This window comes from Nicotiana tabacum, chromosome 4 (genome assembly GCF_000715075.1).
Source record: "Nicotiana tabacum cultivar K326 chromosome 4, ASM71507v2, whole genome shotgun sequence".
Taxonomy (NCBI): Eukaryota; Viridiplantae; Streptophyta; class Magnoliopsida; order Solanales; family Solanaceae; genus Nicotiana; species Nicotiana tabacum.
The window spans coordinates 49,049,259-49,072,679 of NC_134083.1; the positions used below are offsets into that span (position 1 = coordinate 49,049,259).

At 36.2% G+C, this 23,421-nt stretch overlaps 1 protein-coding gene across 5 annotated transcripts; it reads left to right on the plus strand.

The window, feature by feature from the left end:
• The first annotated feature begins 1,837 nt into the window (after nucleotides 1-1,837).
• Nucleotides 1,838-18,318, plus strand: LOC107816235 (GDP-Man:Man(3)GlcNAc(2)-PP-Dol alpha-1,2-mannosyltransferase-like). Of its 5 annotated transcripts, XR_012708670.1 has the most exons (10): nucleotides 1,838-1,959; nucleotides 3,404-3,870; nucleotides 5,026-5,247; nucleotides 10,541-10,644; nucleotides 10,723-10,878; nucleotides 11,668-11,777; nucleotides 11,865-12,098; nucleotides 16,213-16,375; nucleotides 17,388-17,977; nucleotides 18,106-18,318. XR_012708670.1 is itself a non-coding variant. In XM_075251830.1 (7 exons), exons 3-7 carry the CDS (start codon nucleotides 5,186-5,188, stop codon nucleotides 17,482-17,484), a joined length of 666 nt encoding a protein of 221 aa, XP_075107931.1. In that variant the 5' UTR covers nucleotides 1,838-1,959; nucleotides 3,404-3,870; nucleotides 5,026-5,185; the 3' UTR covers nucleotides 17,485-18,318. The 5 variants fall into 5 exon arrangements, 1 of the variants encoding a protein (XP_075107931.1); XR_012708671.1 differs by having other exon boundaries at nucleotides 10,541-10,878; XR_012708669.1 differs by lacking the exons at nucleotides 10,541-10,644; nucleotides 10,723-10,878 and having other exon boundaries at nucleotides 5,016-5,247.
• The last annotated feature ends 5,103 nt before the right edge of the window (nucleotides 18,319-23,421 follow it).

Below are 23,421 nucleotides of genomic sequence, written 5' to 3' on the forward strand. Positions count from 1 at the left end.
TATATAATAGGAGAGACAAAGACACCATTGTAAGCCAAGTGACAACATAATAAAAAGTCAGTTGACAATTTTAGGATAAAATTAGTTAAATTAAGTAATAATTAGTATCTTTTTGAATTTAATTTTTTTAAAAATAAATTATGCACTATGTGTTGTTAATAATTAGTTACTGTTTTTGAATTTGAATTTAAACATCTCCTCTATATATAATAAGAGAGGCAAAGACACCATAGTAAGCCAAGTGCAAACATAATAAAAAGCAACTTGGAAATTTTAGGTCAAAGTTAGTTAGGTTAGGTAATAATTACTCTCTTTTTCAATTTAAATTTTTAAAAAATTAAATTATGTATTGTTTATTATTAATATTTAGTTACTCTTTTTGAATTAGATTTAAATATAGAAGACAAGTCTAATTTGAAATAATTACAAGCAACATAGTAATCTATCTATATATAATTTGAGAGGCAAAGACACCATAATAAGCCAAGTGGCAACATAATAAAAAGCCACTTGGCAATGTTAGGACAAAATTAGTTAAGTTAGGTAATAATTAGTTTCTTTTTTAATTTTAAATTTTAAAAATACACTATGTGTTGTTAATAATTAGTTACTCTTTTTGAATTTGAATTTAATTATCTATCTATCTATCTATCTATCTATCTATCTATCTATAAATAAAATACAATAAGAGAGCCAAAGACACCATAGTAAGCCAAGTGGCAACATAATAAAAAGTCACTTAACAGGTTTATATAGTAATATTATCTACTAATCAAATATAACAATAAAAAAAATCTATCTATATATAATAGAAGAGACAAAGACACCATAGTAAGCCAAGTGGCAACATAATAAAAAGTCACTTGGCAATTTTAGGACTAAATTAGTTAAATTAAGTAATAATTAGTATCTTTTGAATTTATTTTTTTTAAAAAAACAAATCATGCACTATGTGTTGTTAATAACTAGTTACTGTTTTTGAATTTGAATTTAAACATCTATCTATATGTAATAAGACAGGCAAAGACACCATAGTAAGCCATGTGGCAACATAATAAAAAGCCACTTGACGGGTTTATATAGTAATATTATCTACTAATCAAATATAGCAGTAAAAAAAATATATATGAAAGGAGGAAATTAGACTTAATGTTAGGATATTTATAAATTGAATTAATTGGAAAAATAATTTAAATAATATCACTCAATAAAATTATTGATAAATTTTGACAATTCCTAGAAACATCTGACCCAAAACCCACGTCTTAAAAAGAAATTGCCCTTTATTCCATCATCAAAATCTTCTTAATAAAAAAAAACATCTTCTTAATAAAATAAAAAAACATCTTCTTAATAAAAAAATCTATTATTCTCAAAATTTCTATTTGATCCAATTATGCCAGCATATTTCAGCATTCTCACAAATTGTGATAATTATTACGAACAATATATAAATGAAATTTGTACCATAGAAAGATTTCTTGGTCGCCTAAAAATATTCTCCAAGGGATATATATTTATCAAATCAGGCAACTTTTCAACCTATTAATTATATTATTACTCATATGTTTTTATATTATATTGCATCAATATTTATCAGTTGATATAGTAATATTATATTTAATATTCTCCGTACAACGCGCGAGTATAAATACTACTAGTATATATTTAAAAAGGAAACATTTTGGTCATAAAGTTCTTATAGGGGCCTTTTGCGTTATTATTTTTTTTATTTTTAATCCAAAAAATAATGTTAATGACAATTGTGATACAATAGATGGAAGGAGATGCATTTTTGATACTAAAAATAAGTTAGTGGCAATTTTTGTGATTTAATAAGTGGAAGAAGGGCATTTTTGACAGTTTACCTGTTTTCCAAAGTTGCTGGTTCCATACAGTCTCCACCAGGATTAGAACCGCCGATCGGCTCGCTCTTATTGCTAGTGCGCCTTCGGCTAGGTATCTTCTTCTTTTCCTCTCTTCTAAACTTTTTTACTTGATCTTCTCTTTTTGTTTTTGAGTTTTTGCTTCGTTTTTTTTCAATTGGAGAATGATTAAGGAACATTGAATACTCTGATTTTGTGAAAGTGAATTGCTAGTTATGATTTACGAGCTTACAGTGAATTTCTATTTGTTAATTTGTTATTGGGTTACAGGAGACGTTCTTTGTCATTTAATTAGTGAAATTCATGTTTCTTAGCTTACAACAGCTTTTAAGTAACTTCACATTGGAATTTAAATGAATTAGAACGTATTATTTAATAATCATGGATGGCTTAGATAAGTAAATTATGAGAGTTACGGACTTCCTGAATAAGTAATACTATACTCATTATGTAGATTTTGCTTCTGCACCCAAGGGTGTCGCCTAGTGGTCAATGAATTGGGTTGAGAACCATGAACTCTAAGGTTCAAATCTCAGCGGAGATAAAAAAATACTAAGTGATTTCTCCCATATGTCCGAGCCTTGGTGGATAAAGTTACGTAATACTTGTTGTTGGTGGGAGGTAGCAGGTATCCCATGGAACTGGTGGTGGTGCGCACAAGCTGGCCTTGACACCAACTCGATTTTGCTTCTTAGGTCATAAACTTTTTATTTTCCTCTTAATTTGTTGCTTGGCGACTTTTAGTGATTATCTTATCAAGAGTGAAGTATTCAAAAGTTAAAGGAAAATCTCCAAAATAGAGTTTTTCGGAGAGATTATTTAGTTTTATTTGGATTAAAAAAGAGATATTTGTAATGACTAGAATAAAAAGAACGAAATTTGGAGAAAATTACTTTTCTGAAAATATATTTTACTTGTTAACTTGATCCAATCATTGTTGCTTGTTGATTTGAAGTTGTTGTCTTAATAGAATCTGCACCCAAGGTTGTGGCTAGTGGTCAATGAAGTGAGTGAGAACCATGAGGTCTCATGTTCAAATCCCAGCGGAGGCAAAAAACACTAGGTGATTTCTTCCAATCTATCCAAGCCTTGATGGATAGAGTTACCTGGTACCTGTTGCTGGTGGGAGGTGGCAGGTACCCTATGGAATTAGTCGAGAAATTAGTCAAGGTGGGCGCAAGCTGGACCGGAAACCACAGTTTTAAAAAAAACAAAAAAAAGGAATCTGCTGTGGCGAACACCTTGATCCACCACTGTGATTTTTGCTTAAGTCTTCTTTGTCTTTCTTTTTTATTGTAAAATTTTAGCAAGCTTTAAATTTTTAAGTTTATTTTCTATTTGTTTTTCATTATCCATTTAGCTGCAAACTCTTTCTTTCTATTTATTTTTTGCATTTTTAGGATCCCATTTGTTGATCCAAAGATATCTATCTATATCTTTCTTTCTTTATGTATTTATTTGTTTATTTTATTTTTGCATATTATGCACTCTGATCTTTTGATATAATTCTATTTCAGAAGCTAAATCCGTGTTAGTCAAGGATCTTCAATTTCATTTTAGAGAAAAAAAGCCTAAAGAATCAGTGACTTCAACAACCTATTGTGAAAGCAGTGTAATTTGATAAAAACACGTTTCAGAGAACTGCAAGAGGGGGAAGAAATATGGGATATTGACTTATGCTCAGTGCTGTTATTGCTGTTACGGTGGTAATTGCTCAAGCAGTAAGATTATTGTTAATGGTAATCAATGGCTGGAGAAATAGAAAGAAGGCTGTTGTGGTCTTCCACCCATACGCCAATGACGGAGGTGGTGGAGAAAGAGTCTTGTGGTGCGCTGTGAAAGCCATCCAAGATGAAAACCCAAATCTAGATTGTGTCATATATACAGGAGATCATGATGCTTCTCCCGACAGCCTTACTGGCCGTGCCCTTGATCGATTTGGAGTCAAATTAATCCACCCTCCTAAGATACCCTTTACTTCTCGGTGTGTTTTTCTCTGCGTACATGCTATTATTTCCGTTATTTCATTTTTCATGATAGAGTTTGACTTGAAATGAACTCTAGGGATATCTATTTGACTTGCATATTTTATCAGCGACAGTGGAATAATATCAAAGTGATGGTTGAAAAGTTATACTTTGATAGGAAATGTCAATAAATTTGAAAGTATAACGGATTTAAATTCTTAAAAGTTGTGAAAGTAGTATTAAACTAGAATACTATCAATCATTAAGTCACAAAATAAAATGTTGTCACATTTGCTTTCTGTTTAGCTAAACAAACAACTTCCTTTTTTCACATTTGCTCCCGTTTCTTCATCTTCCTCCCCTCCCCATACCCACGCCCAAGCTCCACCATTAGTATCAAGTGTTTTAGTTATCAAGGGAACTCCCAGGTCGTCAAAGGCTCATTTGAGGGCGCTTAAGCCCTGAAGCTCATAGAAGCTCGGGCTAGGCGCTTTGCCTCACTTAAGCTGCGTTTCAGTTTAGGCAAGGCACTAAGGCGTACGCCTCATTGCCCATTAATTCTATCTTGAATAGAGCGCTAGTAAACAATTAATATGATTGGCATGAAGCTATATCAATTGTTAAGTAAATCATTATGAATAAAGTTGTTACTTTTTTCTTGCATTAAATATGTATTTTTTTCCTCCTCCGTTGCGCCTTTTTTTACTAAAGCTCACACTTTAGTTGCGCTTTGCACTTAAATTCCCGATAGAACTAGAACGCTTTTTAAGGCTTTTTGCCTTTGACAACACTAATTTCAACAGTATCACGTAGTCTTTGTGCTTCTTCTATCCCTGATAAGGCATTGAAATCCTCCTCAACATTCTTTATTGTAGCATCAGGAATACACTCCTATTCTTTTGAATTCTAATATTTATTTATGTTAGTTTGTAGCTGCTTTGAGATATCTGTATTATATATTCCTTCTTCTCCTTTTACCTGTATTGCTGCATCTTATATTCCTCTTTTTGATGGTTTATTACTGGTATATGTTTGACGGTGGTAATCACAAACACATATAATACCCTGTCCAGATAATTGCTGAATAATGTAGTTATTCTTTCGAAACTTCAATATATTGACATTCAATGTCATTTTGCTCAAGATTACTGATTTCCTGCAGTTTACATCAGGTGGTCCATCTGCAGTTTACAATGATTGGTCAAAGCTTTGTGCAAATATACACCTTTATATTACTTTGATTCTAGTGGATATGCTTTTACTTATCCAGTTGCCCGTGTATTTGGATGCAAAGTTTTTTCCTATACTCATTATCCAACTATCAGTTTAGACATGCTATCCCGTGTTCGTGGGCGCAGTTCAATGTACAACAATGATTCCTTGATTGCCAAGAGGTACTACATATCAGCATATGCCATCTATATGATATCTTTCCCTTTTTCTTTTGTGTTGTAAATTGTAAAAATCTGTCATCTGTAGAATTTCATGATAACAAGTCAATTAGTCATTTTGATGGAAGTTTCCGTTACTAAGCACCTAAACGTTGGTCTACCTTGTTGAAGAAAAATGAGAATGGGCTATTCAAACAAAAAGGAAAAGGCCATGCTTAGTTTGGCGAGCCTTTGTCATTGTCTGTCAACTTAAGTGGTGCCTAAGGCCCGTATGAGGAACTGTTGATCTGCTTGTGTCTTTTTTCTTTGCCTACTGTTAGTTTATAGATATGTATAGTGTAGTCTTGTCCCACATTGGAAGAGGAGTAATATCTCCTTGTAGTGTATAGCTATAAATAGGGACCTCTTGTATTGTATTTATCATCCAATATCAATAACATATTTTCTCCCGTGCCTTCTCACATGGTATCAGAGCATTAGTGAGAAAAGATCGCTGTGCGTCATTCCAGCGTTAACCGGGAAGAAAGAACTTAGTCATCGTGTAATTTTTCCGGTGACCTAAGGCTTGTCTAAGTGAAAGTCACTTTCTGTTGGTGTTGTGCTAAAACCAACACCACTACGAGGTAGATCACCCTCCGACTACCAACCCCTGAAATTTTATCTGGCAGAAAAGCCGCCACGCTCCTCCACGCGCCGGCAACAACTTTTCCGGCGAGGGTTCCGGCCACTTTCCGGCCATTTTTTCGCGAAGCTTCTTCAGGACAGTGTGTTCTCCTCAAAATTCCGAGCCCACCCATCTAATTCAAATCAAATTCCGGCCACTTTTATATTTTTCCGGCGTGAACAGTGACCTTCCTGGCCATTTTTTTGAAAATATTTCTTCAGGACAGCTTGCTCGCAAAGAAATTCCGAGTCTATCCATCCTGGTTACAACAAATTCCGATAACTTTGGAATTTTCCAGCGAGCTACAGTGTTTCCGGCGTGAACAGTGTTCCGGCACAGAACAGTATTCTGTTTTCCTGCTGTAAACAGTGTTTTTCAAGCTATTTCTTCAGTTTTCTCACAGGAGTTACTTATTTCCACTATTTCAAGTTAACCCTACTACTACAAATTGTAGCGACATGGGAACCGATGCTTTGAATAGTCGGATGGTTTCTTTAGCAGAGTATATTGAGTTCCTTCATTATAAAGCATGTAAGCAGACATCTTCTGAGATAGCTTCTGTTGTTCAAACAGGTAATAGCGTGACTTGTTTCTCCCAATCTTCATCCTCTGAGTTTTGGGTCATTGATTCAGGTGCATCAGATCATATTTCTGGTAACAAATCTCTTTTCACTACTATTTCGTATTCTCAATCTCTTCCAAAAGTCACAATGGCCAATGGGTCTCAAACCATGGCAACTGCAATAGGTCAAGCAAACCCACTTCCTTCCTTACCTTTAGATTCAGTCCTTTATGTTCCCAATAGTCCTTTTAATCTCATAGCTGTTAGTCGCTTAGCCAAATCACTTAAATGCGCTGTTTTATTTCTTGATGACCATGTTTTTATACAGGAACGCAGTACGGGGCGGATCATTGGTACCGGGCGTGAATCAAACGGACTTTATTACCTCATCCTTGCTAAATCATATGGACTCACATCTTGTCTTCCTTCTACAACTTGTCCTGTTACTGATTCACCAGATTTATTACATAAACGGTTGGGACATCCCAGTTTGTCAAAACTTCAGAAAATGGTATCTGGTTTATCTCACTTGTCAGCTCTAGAGTGTGAGTCATGTCAGCTCGGTAAGCATACCCGCTCCCATTTCCCTCGACGTCTTGATAATCGAGCAGAGTCACCTTTTACTTTAGTCCATTCAGATATTTGGGGTCCTAGTCGGGTTAGTTCCACCTTAGGATTCCGCTACTTTGTCAGTTTCATTGATGATTATTCCAGGTGCACTTGGATATTTTTGATAAAAAATCGATATGAGTTGTTTTCTATTTTCCAGACCTTCCACGCTGAAATTCAAAATCAATTTGGGGTTTCTATTCGCACATTTCGTAGTGATAATGCCCGAGAGTATTTGTCTTCCCCATTTCAGCAGTTTATGAAATCTCATGGGATTATTCATCAAACATCTTGTCCGTACACATCTCAACAAAATGGGGTAGCTGAAAGAAAGAATAGACATCTTATTGAAACTGCTCGTACCCTACTCATACAATCTCATGCTCCGTTGCGTTTTTGGGGGGATGCCGTTCTTACATCTTGCTATCTTATTAATCGTATGCCATCTTCAGCTATCCAGAACCAAGTTCCATTCTCTGTCATGTTTCCCCATTTACCTTTGTTCTCTCTTCCACCCCGTATCTTTGGAAGCACTTGTTTTGTCCATAACCTTACTCCAGGAACATATAAGTTAGCTCCTCGTGCTCTTAAGTGCGTATTTCTGGGTTTCTCGAGAACACAAAAGGGGTATCAATGCTACTCTCCTGACCTCCAGCGGTACCTTATGTCCGCTGATGTTACCTTCTTTGAAACCCAATCATACTTCACAGGTTCAGGTCATCACTTAGATATTTTTGAGGTACTACCAGTTTCATCTTTTGGAGATTCAGTCACTCCAGCTCCACCACCTACAGCTCCAGTTGTAGCTCCACCACCTATAGCTCCAGTTGTAGCTCTACCACCTATAGCTCCAGTTCCACCACCTACAGCTCCGGTTGTAGCTCCACCACCTATAGCTCCAGTTCCTCCACATAATCCAGTTCAACCTTCTGCAGCTCCACCATTCTTGACTTATCATCGTCGTCCACATCCAGCATCAGGCCCAGGTGATTCACGCCCCGCATCAGATTCTGCACCTACTGCGGACTTGTCTCCTCTTAGTCAACAAATTGCACTCCGCAAAGGTGTACGATCCACACTTAATCCTAATCCCCACTATGTCGGTTTAAGTTATCATCGTCTGTCATCACCACATTATGCTTTTATATCTTCTTTGTTCACTGTTTCTATCCTAAGTCTACAGGTGAGGCACTATCTCATCCAGGATGGCGACATGCTATGATTTACGAGATGTCTGCTTTACATGCGAGTGACACTTGGGAGCTTGTTCCTCTTCCTGCAGGTAAGTCTACTGTTGGTTGTCGTTGGGTTTATGCAGTCAAAGTCGGCCCGGATGGCCAGATTGATCGGCTTAAGGCTCGTCTTGTTGAAAAAGGATATACTCAGATTTTTGGGCTTGATTATAGTGACACTTTCTCTCCCGTGGCTAAAGTAGCATCTATTCGTCTCTTTTTGTCCATGGCTGTTGTACGTCATTGGCCTCTTTATCAGTTAGACATTAAGAATGCTTTTCTCCACGGTGATCTTGAGGAAGAAGTTTATATGGAGCAACCACCTGGTTTTGTTGCTCAGGGGGAGTTTAATGGTTGTGTGTGCAGATTGCGCAAGTCACTATATGGTTTGAATTAGTCCCCTCGAGCTTGGTTTGGTAAGTTCAGCATAATTATTCAGGAGTTCGGCATGACTCGTAGTGAGGCTGATCACTCTGTGTTTTATCGGCATTCTGCTCCTAATCTGTGTATTTATCTAGTGGTTTATGTTGATGATATTGTTATTACTGGTAATGATCAGGATGGTATTACTAATTTGAAGGAACATCTCTTTCAGCACTTCCAGACTAAGGATCTGGGCAGATTGAAGTATTTTCTAGGTATTGAGGTCGCTCAGTCTAGCTCAGGTATTGTTATTTCACAGCGGAAGTATGCCTTAGACATTCTTGAGGAGACTGGAATGATGGGTTGCAGACCTATTGACTCTCCTATGGATCCGAATGCTAAGCTTCTGCCTGGACATGGGAGCCTCTTAAAGACCCTACGAGATATAGGAGGTTGGTTGGCAAATTGAATTACCTCACAGTGACTAGACGTGACATTTCTTTTCCGGTGAGTGTTGTAAGTCAGTTTATGGATTCTCCATGTGATAGTCACTGGGATGCAGTTGTTCGCATTCTTCGGTATATAAAGTCAGCTCCAGGCAAGTGATTACTATTTGAGGATCGAGGCCACGAGCAGATTGTTGGGTACACAGATGTTGATTGGGCAGGATCACCTTTTGATAGACGTTCTACGTCTGGATATTGTGTTCTAGTAGGAGGTAATTTGGTCTCGTGGAAGAGCAAGAAACAGAATGTAGTTGCTCGATCTAGCGCCGAAGCCGAATATCGGGCCATGGCTATGGCAACGTGTGAGTTAGTTTGGGTCAAGCAGTTGCTCAAGGAGTTAAAGTTCGGAGAAATCAGCAAGATGGAACTAGTGTGTGATAACCAAGCTGCTCTTCATATTGCGTCAAATCCGGTGTTCCATGAGAGGACTAAACACATTGAAATCGACTGTCACTTTGTCAGAGAAAAAATACTTTCAGGAGATATTGTTACAAAGTTTGTAAAGTCGAATGATCAACTAGCAGATATTTTCACTAAGTCTCTTACTGGTTCTCGTATTAGTTACATGTGTAACAAGCTCGGTACATATGATGTGTATGCACCGGCTTGAGGGGGAGTGTTAGTTTATAGATATGTATAGTGTAGTCTTGTCCCACATTGGAAGAGGAGTAATATCTCCTTGTAGTGTATAGCTATAAATAGGGGCCTCTTGTATTGTATTTATCATCCAATATCAATAACATATTTTCTCCCGTGCCTTCTCACACCTACTAATATTAACAATTTTATCAGCTGACCTTGTGACATGTATGCGTATCTTTTTTCCAAATTAATGTGGTCATTCACTAACTGGCAGTCGTAAGAAGATATAATGGCAACATGTTATTCCACTTCTCCATGAAAGTGTACATCTAGATGCATTAGTGGGTCTTCCATAATTATATATCCAAGGGACTGAATATGATAATGCTTCAGGTCTGTATTCTTTAACTCTTTTGGTGTTAATATAATCCTTCTTGCTCCTCCTGACGCCTAAAGTTTTTATGCTTTCCCTCTTTTCTGTAGATTTGATTAAATTAATAAGTTGTGGTTAATAATTTTACTATTGTGCTGTCCTTCATTTTTGCATTAATGAAGTATATGACGAAAGTAGGACTGAGTGTAACTTTCAGACAAATTTCTCCTCTCAATCCTTATTTGGACTTTCATGACTCGTGATTTTGTTGAATATTGTGGGAAATTACTGTATTCCTTTTTTAGAAGGTCTTATTAATTCTTCTGTTCAGTCTGGGATGGATGGTAAGCAATTGCATTTTTGCATGGCAAATATAAACAAAAAACTTGACACTGCTCTTGACAGGCGCTTCCACTGGAAAAGTCAATGAAGCCTCCGAAGATAGTATCTGTGGCTCAGTTCCGTCCAGAGAAGATAGGCATTTTTGTGTGGTCCTTGTAGAAATCAAGGTACCCATACTTTTGCAGGTGTTTCAAGGTATATTGCAATATTGAACTCTTGTAAAACTTGGTTTTTCTGTGAGTTAGGCACACCCTCTCCAACTTGAGGCATTTGCAGTTGCCATCAAGAAGTTAGACCAAGATCTGCCAAGGCCGATTATCCAATTAGTGGGTAGTTGTAGGAATGAAGCAGATGAGAAAAGGTTGCAAAATCTGAAGGACCTAGCTATTAAACTGAATGTGGTTAGTGGTACAACTCCATTTTGTTTGTCTGAAATTCTTTAACTCCAAGGCATGATTTTACTGAATTTTTAGGACCACAACTTTTCTTTAATTGCTTGAAGCTATTCATTAGGGATGGGCTTTTTATTGCGTCGGCTAGCAGCCCCCCCCCGGAAAAAATAATGAAAAAAGAGGAGTGCTTTTTGAAAAAATAAATAAAAATTGCACTCGAAAAGGCTCGTTCTCACTTACGGAAAGTAGAAACCGAAGCCGAGCAGTTTTGAGTGAATGGATACTCCGAAATAGAACGAGAAAAATTGAATTTGATTAATTCAACTTATAAGACTTTGGAACAATTAGAAAATTACAAAAACGAAACGATTCAGTTTGAACAACAAAGGGCGATTAATCAAGTCCGACAATGGGTTTTCCAACAAGCCTTACGAGGAGCTCTAGGAATGCTTTGACAATGAAGTTCTGCCCCCGGTCCCCTTCATAAAATTCATAAAAAGGGAGAGATTTATTGATATATTTATTGGATCCATCGGGACTTACGGGACTCGAACCCGCAGCTTCCGCTTTGACAGGGCATCTGGTGTTCAGGTAATGTAATACACAAAGAGGAAATATATTTATGCATGCGTGTAAATTGCTTACCCCACTGGATTGGATATCTTGGTAGTTCTGTTAGCTCTGTGTTTAGACATAGAATGTGAAATGTTTTGGTAGATTATCCATTTCCGTCAATTTAATACATGATTACCATGGTGAAAAATCTTCATTTTTGTTTTTTAATCTTTGTTGGTGCAGTGATTTGGTCACACTTTTGGGTGGTGCTGTAGCTGGAATCCATTCCATGACAGATGGGCACTTTGGCATAAGTGTAGTTGAATACATGGCTGCTGGCGTGATACCAATTGGTTAGTCATGTTATGTGGTTTCTCTCTTGTTCTGTATTTGAGTATATGACTTATTTGGTTGACTTCAAGTTTGTCGGTTTCGTTCAGCACATAATTCAGCTGGCCCAAGGATGGATATTGTGTTACTAGAAGATTCGAAGCAGACTGGGTTCCTTGCCCAGAGCATAGAGGAATATGCTGAAGCCATTATTGAAGTCATTAAGATGCCAGAGAATGAGAGGCTGGAGATAGCTGCTGCTGCGAGGAAGCGAGCCTCCATGTTCTCAGAGCAAAGGTTTTATGAAGATTTTAAGGCTGCTGTGCGACCAATCTTTTGTGATGGTACCAAATGATTACAAAATCTTTGTTTCCATAAATACAAGAGATGAATTTTGTTGCAACATACTTAAACTTTGTCCTATCTTGTCTTTTTCTGGTTTTCCTTTTTCTTATAAATTTTACTTTAGATTGTATTTATACTTTGTCAGTAACTTAGCCTTGAAGTTACTAATTACAGGAAAAAAGTTTGCCTCTGATTTGGCAGTTAGAATAAAAGAGATGGTCCTCCTTTCTTTAGGTTTAGCTAAAGTAGATAGTCATATATACTGGCACAGCGGGGCGTTACAGATGAAGGGAATAATATTTATGGGTCTAATGTCTGTCTGGCGAAAAAAAATTCAATTCTATCTTTAATTCATGTTGAATTTTGTGCAGCTACGTATTTTCTTAGGAGCTGTAAATTTTTCAATCAGTTTTGCTGTGATGTTCATGCATTAAGCATATCCGAGAATTCGTTTTCATTTTTATTTATTGTTGGGAAGGTGGGGAGGAGGGGGATTTATTTATTAAAAGAAAGAATGATATGTTTTTGGAAGAATTTGGTCTAACATGTTTTTCTTGGACAGTTTCCTTGGCAATAACTGGAGTTACTTGACAATAATAAAAGATGGGTGTTGCCCAAAAAATGGATTATACATACTTCTCATATAGTTTTTCAGTGAATAAATGAAATTAACGGTGGAAATTATATATGTCTGACAAGGAAAAAAGTTTATCATAGTGAATAAATAAAAGCTTCTAACACTTCTGAATTTAATTTTCATTTACATGTAAAATTTTAAGTTTGACCCCACGGTGTGGGGTAATACTGGGTATGTTGTTATTGACTTATTGTTGTAAAATTTTAAGTTTAATATCTTAATTTCCATATACACTTTTAGAAATGACTTTCTTTTCTGAGACCAAAAATAAAAAAGGAAAACAGTAGCTTATGTATTTGTTGGTTGGTTTTATGTTCATGGGAAACAGTAAGATCATAGAAATTCAGATCCCATTAGGAAAAATATAGTGGAGGATAATATCGGGGCCCCCATGTGCACCATACATTTTGCAAGTGAAGAAGAAGCAGTGTTCCAAGTGCACCAGTGCTGATTACACTGTTCCTCAGCGACCGTTAATTTCTGCAGTCTCCACTGTCCAGCACTTTTCATGGTAGGGTCTTCAACTCCTCATTGGAGGAACCAGAATAAGGGAGGAGACAGTAGCTGTTTCCAAGTCTTTGGGGGCTTTCAGCAACAGTATGCTTCTTTCTTTCCCTCTCTTTTCTTGTATAACCAATTCTTGCTTTACACTTTTAATATCCCATTGTTGATATAATTCTAGACATGGTAGAAATTTACATGCTGCTATACACGAAAAGATTGCTCAACTTTGTCCTCCGTGAGGCATTGTGGTCTGAACTGGTAGTTTACTACGCTCTCTCTCTCTCTCCCACACAAATAAATACAATGGAGCTCCGACTGGATACTCTTTACACATTGAAAATGTGTAGAGGAAAGCCCAAACTTTAGTTCATCTCCCACTTATCTCTACTCTAGTTCTAGATTTGTGGCAAGTATTCAATTTCTCTTGGATCACAGATAAAAGGGGTTGTAGTTGGGCGGGCTTAATTTTGAAGCACTCTTCAATTCCTTCCACTCCTGTCATAGGAAGTAAATTGCCACCGGAAGAGTACCTTTTTTTTGATGAAGTAAAAGATATTATAAAAAGCATCAAGAAGATGCAAAAGAGCACTGTCCAGGTGCTAATACAAAAGATGATATGTTAGCTCTGTACAGATGGTCCTATGCTAGTGTTAGGGAGCTAACAAAATCCAAAAATAATTTGGGGGAGCTAATAGGGGAGAGGTTACTCCAGCTATATAACAAAACTATACAATTAGCCATCAAGGAGTAATTTGGAGTTGCTAAATCCTCAAAACATCTTCTATTCCTTTCTGTCCAAATAGCCCAAAAAATACATCCAGGAATCATTTTCCAGATCCTGCTGATGGATTTACCAACTTTCCATAGACTCCAGCTACTATAAGCATCTTTAATACTCTCTGGCATCACCCAGTTGAATCCTAAAACTGAAGGGAAAATATTCCAGATGTCTGTAGCAACTGGGCAATGCAAAAATAGATGTCTGTTTGTTTGAAAATCCTGCCGGCACATATAGCATCTATTAACTATGGGAATGCTCCTTTTGCAAAGATTATCTTGAGTGAGACACGCTTCCTTCAATGCAGTCCAGCTATGACATATAACTTTGGGGGGTAATTTTGTTTTCCAGATGAGCTTCCAAGGCCAACTGCCCACAGGCAAATAAAGAGTACCTCAGGATACAGCTGCGCAGTTCTCTCCGTTTAGTACTCGAATCAACCAATTGAGTTCTCCGGCCAAAGGCAAATATCTCTATGTACTAGCCTCTGTTGTAAGAGATGCTGCCAGATGGGTACATTTTCAGGGTGTTTGATACACAAACAACTTTCAGTGTCCACAATTTTCAACTTTTGAGTAATGCTTAAGTCTATCTAGAATAGCAAGCCAAAGAATGAATCCATCCTTCAAATGCGTATTGCGAAACAAAGCACTGTAGTCCAAGTTAGAGGTCTCTGCTTTATGGCATTATTGATGGTAAATGAACCGTTAGAAGCTCCACCAAAGTTGACTAGTTGAGCATTTTTTTTGATTCTGGTTGGTTAATGCTGCCCATACTCCACAGTCAAATCGGTTATTTTAGAGTCAAATATGACTGTTGCAGCAATTAGGAGAGAAAACCTCGTGCCATGGTCCTAAAGAATGCGAAGAATTATACCATACAGAAATATCACAATCATGTGCAATTTGATAATGAATAAAAAGTCTAGTACTCTAGTTGCAGGATTTAACACCATGAGCAATTATGAGGATCTGAGACTGCCTGTAAATTCTTATTTCTAAGTTAACACTGAAAATGCACCCATTAATTGCACTAAGAATCCTTTTCAGAAATATTCCAAATTTGATTAAGAATAGCAGTATTATTGGAACAGTTGTGAGATAGCTCTGATAACCTGCTTCTGTTTAGGCAATATGAAGAGCCTAAACCAATGTGTAGATACCAAACAAAACAAGCTTACCATCTTTAGTCACTCTGGATTCCGTATTTGATCAAGTTCGTATTCTACCTAAGGTTTTCTCTGCAAGCTTTTGGCAATGTTTGATCCAACTCGGAAGAGATAAGTGGGGTGCCTAATATTCGACAGGAACAATGTGCCTCTTGAAACCCACCAATTGGTGTCGTTGTTTTTTCCATCTTTTGGACTCTTCCACCTTGTCAGCACATTATTTTCTGAAACCATACAAAAGTCATAAGATTTGGCAATAATTATCACTCAAAAGACATGACAAGTGCAAGTAAAGTCCAGAATAAATTGGTAAAAATCCAACTTATCAGAGTCTTGCTGGACTTCTGGATATTGTCCTTCCTTATGGAACAACTCTTTTTTCTTGTTCTTATTTTGGTCTTATACTAGGACAAATGTTTAGAATATGAAGTCTATACGACATAACTATAATGCAAACGTCCCTGGATTGATGTTTTTCTTGTCTTGTGCTTGATATAAAGCCGATATACAAACTAGAAAATCGCACCCCCCCCCCCTTCTTTTCTGTTTTATCATTTGGAAGCTTTATATCATATATGGTTCACCAAGTTTTGGCTCTCTTGCACCAGACTAGATAAACTGGAAATGTCAAAAGTTGGATTTTGTCGAAATTTTTGGTGTTGAGAGGATGGACATTCAGTGGTCATAAGAATGTCAGTGTCAATAAGTATGTGGTTTATGTGTCTACATTTGATGGTTTTGGTTTTCAGATAAGTATTTGCTGTGAACTTTCAATCAGTCTAATCACAGAGGTGACTTCCCTGTTTAATGAAGTTAAGCTTACACAATTTTTTATTGAATATAATTGAAAACCATATGAAGAGTGGTTAAAGCTTAAAACTTTTGCTGCCTTTAGTCTACCAGTGGGCTGTCTAAAACTTTGATAAGCTCCAAGTAATTTTTCCAGTCTTGGAAGAGATAAAGTTGTGAATTTGAAATACATATTGTAATGATTTCTTATCGTCGCTTTTCATTCTGTCCTTGCAGATGGGAAAAAGATCAGAATTCCAGGACACAGATTGCTGAGCAACAGACTAGTTAGGTGCCTAACAAATGTTGAAGCCTTTATATTACGCGCTGCAGATCTTAAAGAAGTCACCAATCTTTTCGCAAGATTCTCGAGTAGTCTACGTGTTCAAGGTGCCATAAGGTAATTTAAATTTATAGCTACTGAATCTCCAATCCATTTATTTGTTTTGTTGAAAACACTCGATACATGGTGATAAACAAAATAACGTGGCATTGATTTTTCATGGCTCTACCTATAGTATCAGATTTGTAAAGTAGACGAAATATGAGAAGATCAACTAGAAGGGCCTCTCTGGAGTTGATCATGTCAGATTTACATGTATATGTTTTCAAGTTAGGTGGTAGTTCAAGTCATTGAGCCTTTACTCAAGCTAATGTCACTAATTAAAACCCATTCCAGTTTCTTTCTACTTTCCTGACCACCAGCAAAACCATAATCTTTATCATTCTGCAGAACTAGAACAACGACACTTAGTCTAGTATACTTGTATTCTCTCCAACTGATAAAGAAATGGACGTTGTGACTAACTCAACCCCAAAAGCTAGCTCATGAGGTGAGGATTGCCCAAGCCATATAAAGAGACCAATTCCCCCATCCCTTAGCTGATGTGGGAGACTCAACACCAACTGGAGGAAGTTATCATCTTATTTGTTCAAAACTTTGTGGAATGCTATGTTGTCTTTTTAAGCTATCCTATACTTCTGTCCCTCTTCTTCCTCATAACAGAATGCCCTGTTTCCCTTATTTCTTGTCTCTTTGTTTCTGCTCCGCATTTCCCTTTTCTGACATATCATAGGCTTGAAGCATTACCTTGTGGAAGTTTTTCGCTCTCTTCTATGTTCATATTTTGCTTTGAGGGATGTTTTTTTTGGTGGTTTGTGTGTGTCTGTGGGAGGGGGGTTGACGCGAGATTGCAATGGATTTGCTGGTATCATGGACGGATCAGTGGCTGGAGTTAGATGTAAAGCTTTAAATTGGAGGAAGAAGATTTATGATGCTATTCTCTATATTTGTTTTCTTGTTGTTTGATGCTCTTTATCTTTTTTCCCATCTTTCAGCTTGGACACTATTTAATAAATAGCTGATAGTCTTTATAGTAGCATGTAAAATATGTAAAGAAGCCATATTTCAGGTATAAATCTCCATATGGGCGGCGGCCAGTACAAGTTGCCTGGAGATGCAAGAAGAAACGTCAAAGCCGAGCAGACTCTTCCAGCCCCCGACACTAATATATCAATCTTAAACTACCTTAGTATAATTCATTAGTTCTTCTGAATACATTTTAAAATATTTGCAAATTGTTTCTGTATATCTATTTCTACGTTTTGTATGTAATATATAGTAGTTGTAATCAGAATCGGACTGAAACTTTGTATTGAAATAACCAATATATTAACCCCAGACGAACGGTTTATAATGTTAAAAAAATATGTTTTTGATGAAAAAAATAATACTAGTATAATCTGTTTTCTTCTGTGGCTATATAGATGTGTGCGTGTGTCAAGATGGATGATGAGATGTAATACTGTGCTTTATGCACCGCTTTGTTGAAACGGTTTATACTTGATGAATGAACAAATTGCGTAGACTAGAGAGCTATATAGAAGTTCGAATATCTTCAGGAACTTATTGAATATTTGAAGTACAACACTTGCCCAGCTCATCTGTATGCCACATCAATATCACCTCCAGCTGCGCAACAAAGGTGAAGATCTAGTAGAGGTCAGAAACTTTGACTGTCAAAATTTACTCCTATTTTGCACTTTGTTATAATTGTAATGGCATCTGAACACCGGGATAGTAAAAAGTTGTGTACTGATCATTAGAGCAACTTTGTTGTTTTTATTTAGGGGCTCAGAAACTAGCACGCATACGCGACAATAGCAATATTTTCCATCAGAAGTACTGCAGAAGATGGGTTTTGAGGTCCTGGGGGACAATGATTCCCCATTGATTCACATCATGCTCTACTATCCTGCAAAAACACGTACTTTTTCAAGGGTAGTGTCTCTAGACAGAATGTACAATTTCTTCTCTTATCATTGCAGGCTCATACTTTTACAGATTGGTTAGCGTTAAATTTACAACTTTCGTTCTTATCTAGGAATATGCTTCCTTTACTGTTATTTTAGGTGGCCATAGGGTGGTTGTTTTTCCAGCAACCCTTTTACTTTTGGCCACCTAGTTTTTATCGGCACTAATCACGGGTTCGACCGTGGAAACAGCCTCTTGCAAAAATGCACGGTAAGACTGCCTACAATAGACTCTTGTGGTCTAACCCTTTTCCCGGATTTCGTGCATAGCGGGAGCTTAGTGCACTGCCCTTTATTTTGTTGGCACTAATTGCTCTCCGGATAACCTTTTGCATAACCATAGTGCAATGAGTTACCACTTGCACTTTAGAAAGATTTTTAGTGTAGACAGTTTTGAACTAAAGCATTACTTACAAACTGAGGATGAATCCTTATTCTTGTAAAAGGAGCAGCTAGGTTTGAGCTACGGCGTGTCGCATCACCCTTCACATATTCTCCATTTATTTTTGGTTTGGAAGAGGGGGGTTTTGGGAGTAAATTGAAGGATGGTCATTCAATTTTGTGTTCATTACCCAAAAGTTTTTTTTTTTTAATTACGTAAAAGTCATTTAACTTTGTGTTTATTACCCAAAAGTCACTTTTTTTTTTGTTACACAAAAATCGTTCTAGTTATCACAATAATTACTTTGACCATATTTTTCAAACCTTTCACCTGAAAAGTCCATTATGCCCTTGACATTATAAATTTTCTCATTTATGTAATACCTTCTATATTATATGTTATATAATTTATTTTTACCCACGGATTTTTCTTATAATTAAAATAACTTAATATTATTTTATTTATTATTTTATAATATATTCATAAATTTAATTTTTCTTAATATTAATTTTCAAGATATATAATAGCATTATTAAAATTGTCAGTAACATTACCGTGAACAAATCTTAAGTCCACGTTCTTAATCATGCTTAATAAAATATGTTTAATGAAAATTAAAAAATCAAAGCTCATTGATTAATCAGCCAAGCCATACCCATTAATTTAATAAACAAAATACTCACATTCGGCAAAATGACACATCATATTAATACTTTCAAATAAATAATATTAACAGGTTAAGCTTTAAAAAACTTAATATTAAAGACAAATATCTTTGAAACTTCTTTAAAAATTTCTATTGACTATAAAATAACTATGATTTGTTAAACAAATCTGTTTCTATTATTTTAAATAAATATTAAAAATTAAATATTTTTTTTATCATTTTTATATTTAAAATATGTTCATGTTTGAATATGATTAAACAAATTGAGTGCCATGAAAAAAAACTTAGATGTATGGATATATTATAAAAATAATAAATAAAATAATTTAAAGTATTTTTAATTATAAGTAAAATACCTAGGTAAAAATATATTATATAGTATATAATATATAAGGTATTACATAAATGAGAGAATTTATAATGTCAAGTACATAATAGACTTTTCAAGTAAAAGTATTATAAAATCTGGCCAAGATGACTTTTGTGATAAATAGAGCAAAGTAAAATAATTTTTGTGTAACAAAAGAAAGAAAAATGACTTTTGATTAATGAACACAAAGTTGAATGATTTTTACGTAACAAAAAGAAGAAAAATAATTTTTACGTAATGAACACAAAGTTGAATGACCACAACTTAGTGGTGGAGATAAAAAGACTCAATAGAACTCTAACACAAAGTTGAATGACCACAACTTAGTGGTGGAGATAAAAAGACTCAATAGAACTCTAACACAAAGTTGAATGACCACAACTTAGTGGTGGAGATAAAAAGAGTCAATAGAACTCTAACACAAAATTGAATGACCACAACTTAGTGGTGGAGATAAAAAGAGTCAATAGAACTCTGACAACAATAGAGATCAGAAAGATAGTACCAACGAGCAAAAAAGGAGTATATGCTGCGAATTAATGAAAGCGCAGACAAACTGTTAGTGGTGGAGATTTTGCTGGATTGATTAAAGAAATTGACGACTAATTGCTGGTAATGATATGAAGTTAATCAGGTGTTCCTCTCTGCATTAAAATTCTCTTGTTTCGGGTAAACGCTATTCGTTTATTTATTTGACGGCTCTTGAAACCCAAGTTGACCGTCTTACAAGTTTACTACGAATGAGCAAACTCTGTCCACCTTTATTTCTCTCAAATAAAAAAGCAAAAAACACGTTCAGAAAGAGCTAAGCATTATTGTATAGGAGAGAATAGAGAGAAGAGTCTGTGGTCGTCTAGCGTGTTAAGAAAATGTTGATTTCTTCGTTTTAAGTTGTGGTTGACATAATTATCCGGTATTTATGTTAGTATGGAATAATCGAGATCTCTGCGCAAAATGGTCTATGATACCATCATTATAAAAAGAAGATTTTCTGGCTGTGTTGAAGAATATTTTTAGATAAGGCGGAAATATAGAGAGGAAAAAAGAGACGAAGAAACGAACAAGATGGGCGACAAGAGCAATATTGCTAATTCGCTTCCTACAGGCAAGTAGTAGTGTCTTTTGTATTTTGCTTGAGTGTTTGTTGTTTGGTCTTCCATTCTTCTGGATTGGAATTGGAATAATGTAACAACATTTTCATTTGGGCAGCCGATCAGTGGAATTGTATTATGTGCTCATCGATAATATTGTTTGAGTCATTTGTTCATTTTTATTACTGTTGCTTTGGGTGTACTTCAGTGGCTAAGTTTCTACTACTAACATCCTTCTAAATTTTCGGTATTGTTTTTTCAGTTGATAGACTATGCTGTCCTTTTCTTATTCGGCAAAAATAGAGAGAAAAAAAAATTAATTTGCCTTTTTCACCACGTTAAAATTATAGAGACTGAAAGAGACATTAAAAAAGAGAAAAAAAATTCAAAATAGCTCACGGGCGAAGTGGATGAAGCAAATTTTAACATTAATAGTAAAAAAAAGAAAAGGAGGACGTAGCTTGACAATTAACTCCCCATTTAAATATGGAAAGAAAAAATACCGATACATGGAGATTATGAAACAAATCAAAGAGTAAAGAAAGTTACAAGAGAATTGGTCTGCACAAAATAAAATAATTGTATATTAGCGTGTAAAGATGTGAGGTGTTACTTACCAGAAGCACTGTCTATCAACTAAAATATTTTATTCAGAGCTCCTTTATTAGTTTCTTATAAATCTCTTTACCCTAAAAATCAGATAACAATTGAATTTGTTAGAGATTTAAAAAATATGCTAATTAACTTGATACAAAACGATAAATTAGATTGCAATTGAAACAAAATAGCGACAAATTAACTGCAAACCATGCAAATTGGATGATTTCTGCTTAGGAAAGCAAGTTACCCTTGAGTTGAATGCACTTTTATTGACACAAAGATATCAAAGAGTAAGAATTTAGAGAATGTATTGCTTATCAGTATATGTTACAATGTGTCCCATGAATTGTTAAGCCCCCTTTATATATTAGGGAAAAACTACCTTTTAAGATATTATCTTATTGTTCTATAAAAGGCAAAAGTCCATGATTTGCTGACCGTTGGTCCCTTTTTGACTCGTTCAGTGATTTCTGTCATAATGATTGGTTAACGGCGAGACTTACGGGCCCCTATCGGATGAGTTAGCAAAGCTTTCTTTGAGACCGTTAGAAACAGGACCCGTTACGCCTTCGGTAAACTCGAGGGCAAATCTGATGCTTTCGATGGCTAACTTTGACAATGCTTTGTGTTCGATCATAATCATCATGTGTCGATCTTGGCTGATGGTGTTAGACGTCAAATCGATCTTTGAAGCTCGACTTCACACAATCACAGATATTTCGACCATGGCCTAATCAGGGAGTTCGGAAGCTCGATCAAATATCGAGCTCGATTTTACCCGTATACAGATAGTCCCCTCGTTCTTCGGAGAGTAGATGACGAGGAACGACATGAGCCTTAGATTCTCACTTTGATATATCATGACGTAAGTGACAAAAACATGACGTCAAATCCCCTTGTTTTTTAGAGAGTAAAGATGAGAAACGATACGAGCTTCCGATTCTCACTTCGATAAATCATGACGACGAATTCATGACGTAAGTGACACGAATAGTTGAAAAGTCCCGTCGGTCTAGTTTTCAAGGCATTAAATGTGTGTCAGTAAACGGTGGCCGCTACAAGATGTGAACCGCCATTTGAGAAACCTATAAATACCCCATTTCATCCATGCATTAGAACTTTTACATTGGGCTCTTGTGTTTTAAGAAAAACTCCATCACTCTCATCTTCTGATTTTCTGAAAACTTAAGTTTAAAACTTCTTCCCTTCTGGTTTTCTGAAAGCTTTCATAAGTTATCTGGTAATTTCACCTCCTCTTTTATCAGCACCTTTTTTTCTACTCTATTTAGAATCAATGGCAAAGACTTCAAAGTCCGTTCCTCAAAAAGAAAACTTTTTTCCTCACGACCATCTGTTGAGGAGAACGTTTCGTCTGTTGCTGCTGAGGAACCGGTGCCGGAACCCCCTATGAAATTGTTCGTACCTACGGGGTGCCCAATCGGTGCTGATTTTAAGGTGGAGAAAACCTCATCGGTGTCGGGTCAGTGTGAGCCGGTCTCGAGATATATCTGCTCGGTCACAGAGGACGTCCTCTCCAAGGTCAAAGAAGATTTTAATTGGGTTGGCAAGCACATGGTGGTACCCAAGCCAGAGGAAGCCATTACCACCCACGTGGAGGGTTTTTTGAGTACTTACACTTATCCTTTCACGTTGGGCCCCTTGGACTCGGTCATCGTTCACCCCTCGTTTTGGAGGATAGTAATTCTCTTTCGTTTCTTCGTGAGCAAGATCGAGGGGTATCCCTTCACCATCGATCACTTAATGCGTTTGTATAGCCCCCGACTTTATCGAGGGGGATTAATCAAGTTTTCACGTCGGGCCAGTAAGGCCCTATTCTTGAGTATCGACGAGGATTGGGACCGAGGTTGGTTGGGCCGATTTGTTAGAGTGAAGACCTCAGATTTAATTCCCGCCGAGGATATGTCATTTCCTGAAAAATGGAATATGAAACGTAAGTATAATTTTGCCTTTAAGATTTATTTTATAGCTTTTCCTTTTCTTTCCTTCTCATCGATATTTTGTG

What these genes read in the sequence shown, in the direction of transcription:
- LOC107816235 (XM_075251830.1), top strand. Translation starts at nt 5,186, where the DNA reads ATGCTATCCCGTGTTCGTGGGCGCAGTTCAATGTACAACAATGATTCC. An exon ending in GATTCCTTGATTGCCAAGAG is followed by an intron (nt 5,248 to 11,667) that starts GTACTACATATC and finishes TTGTTGGTGCAG; the next exon opens with TGATTTGGTCACACTTTTGG. An exon ending in GCGACCAATCTTTTGTGATG is followed by an intron (nt 12,099 to 16,212) that starts GTACCAAATGAT and finishes CTGTCCTTGCAG; the next exon opens with ATGGGAAAAAGATCAGAATT.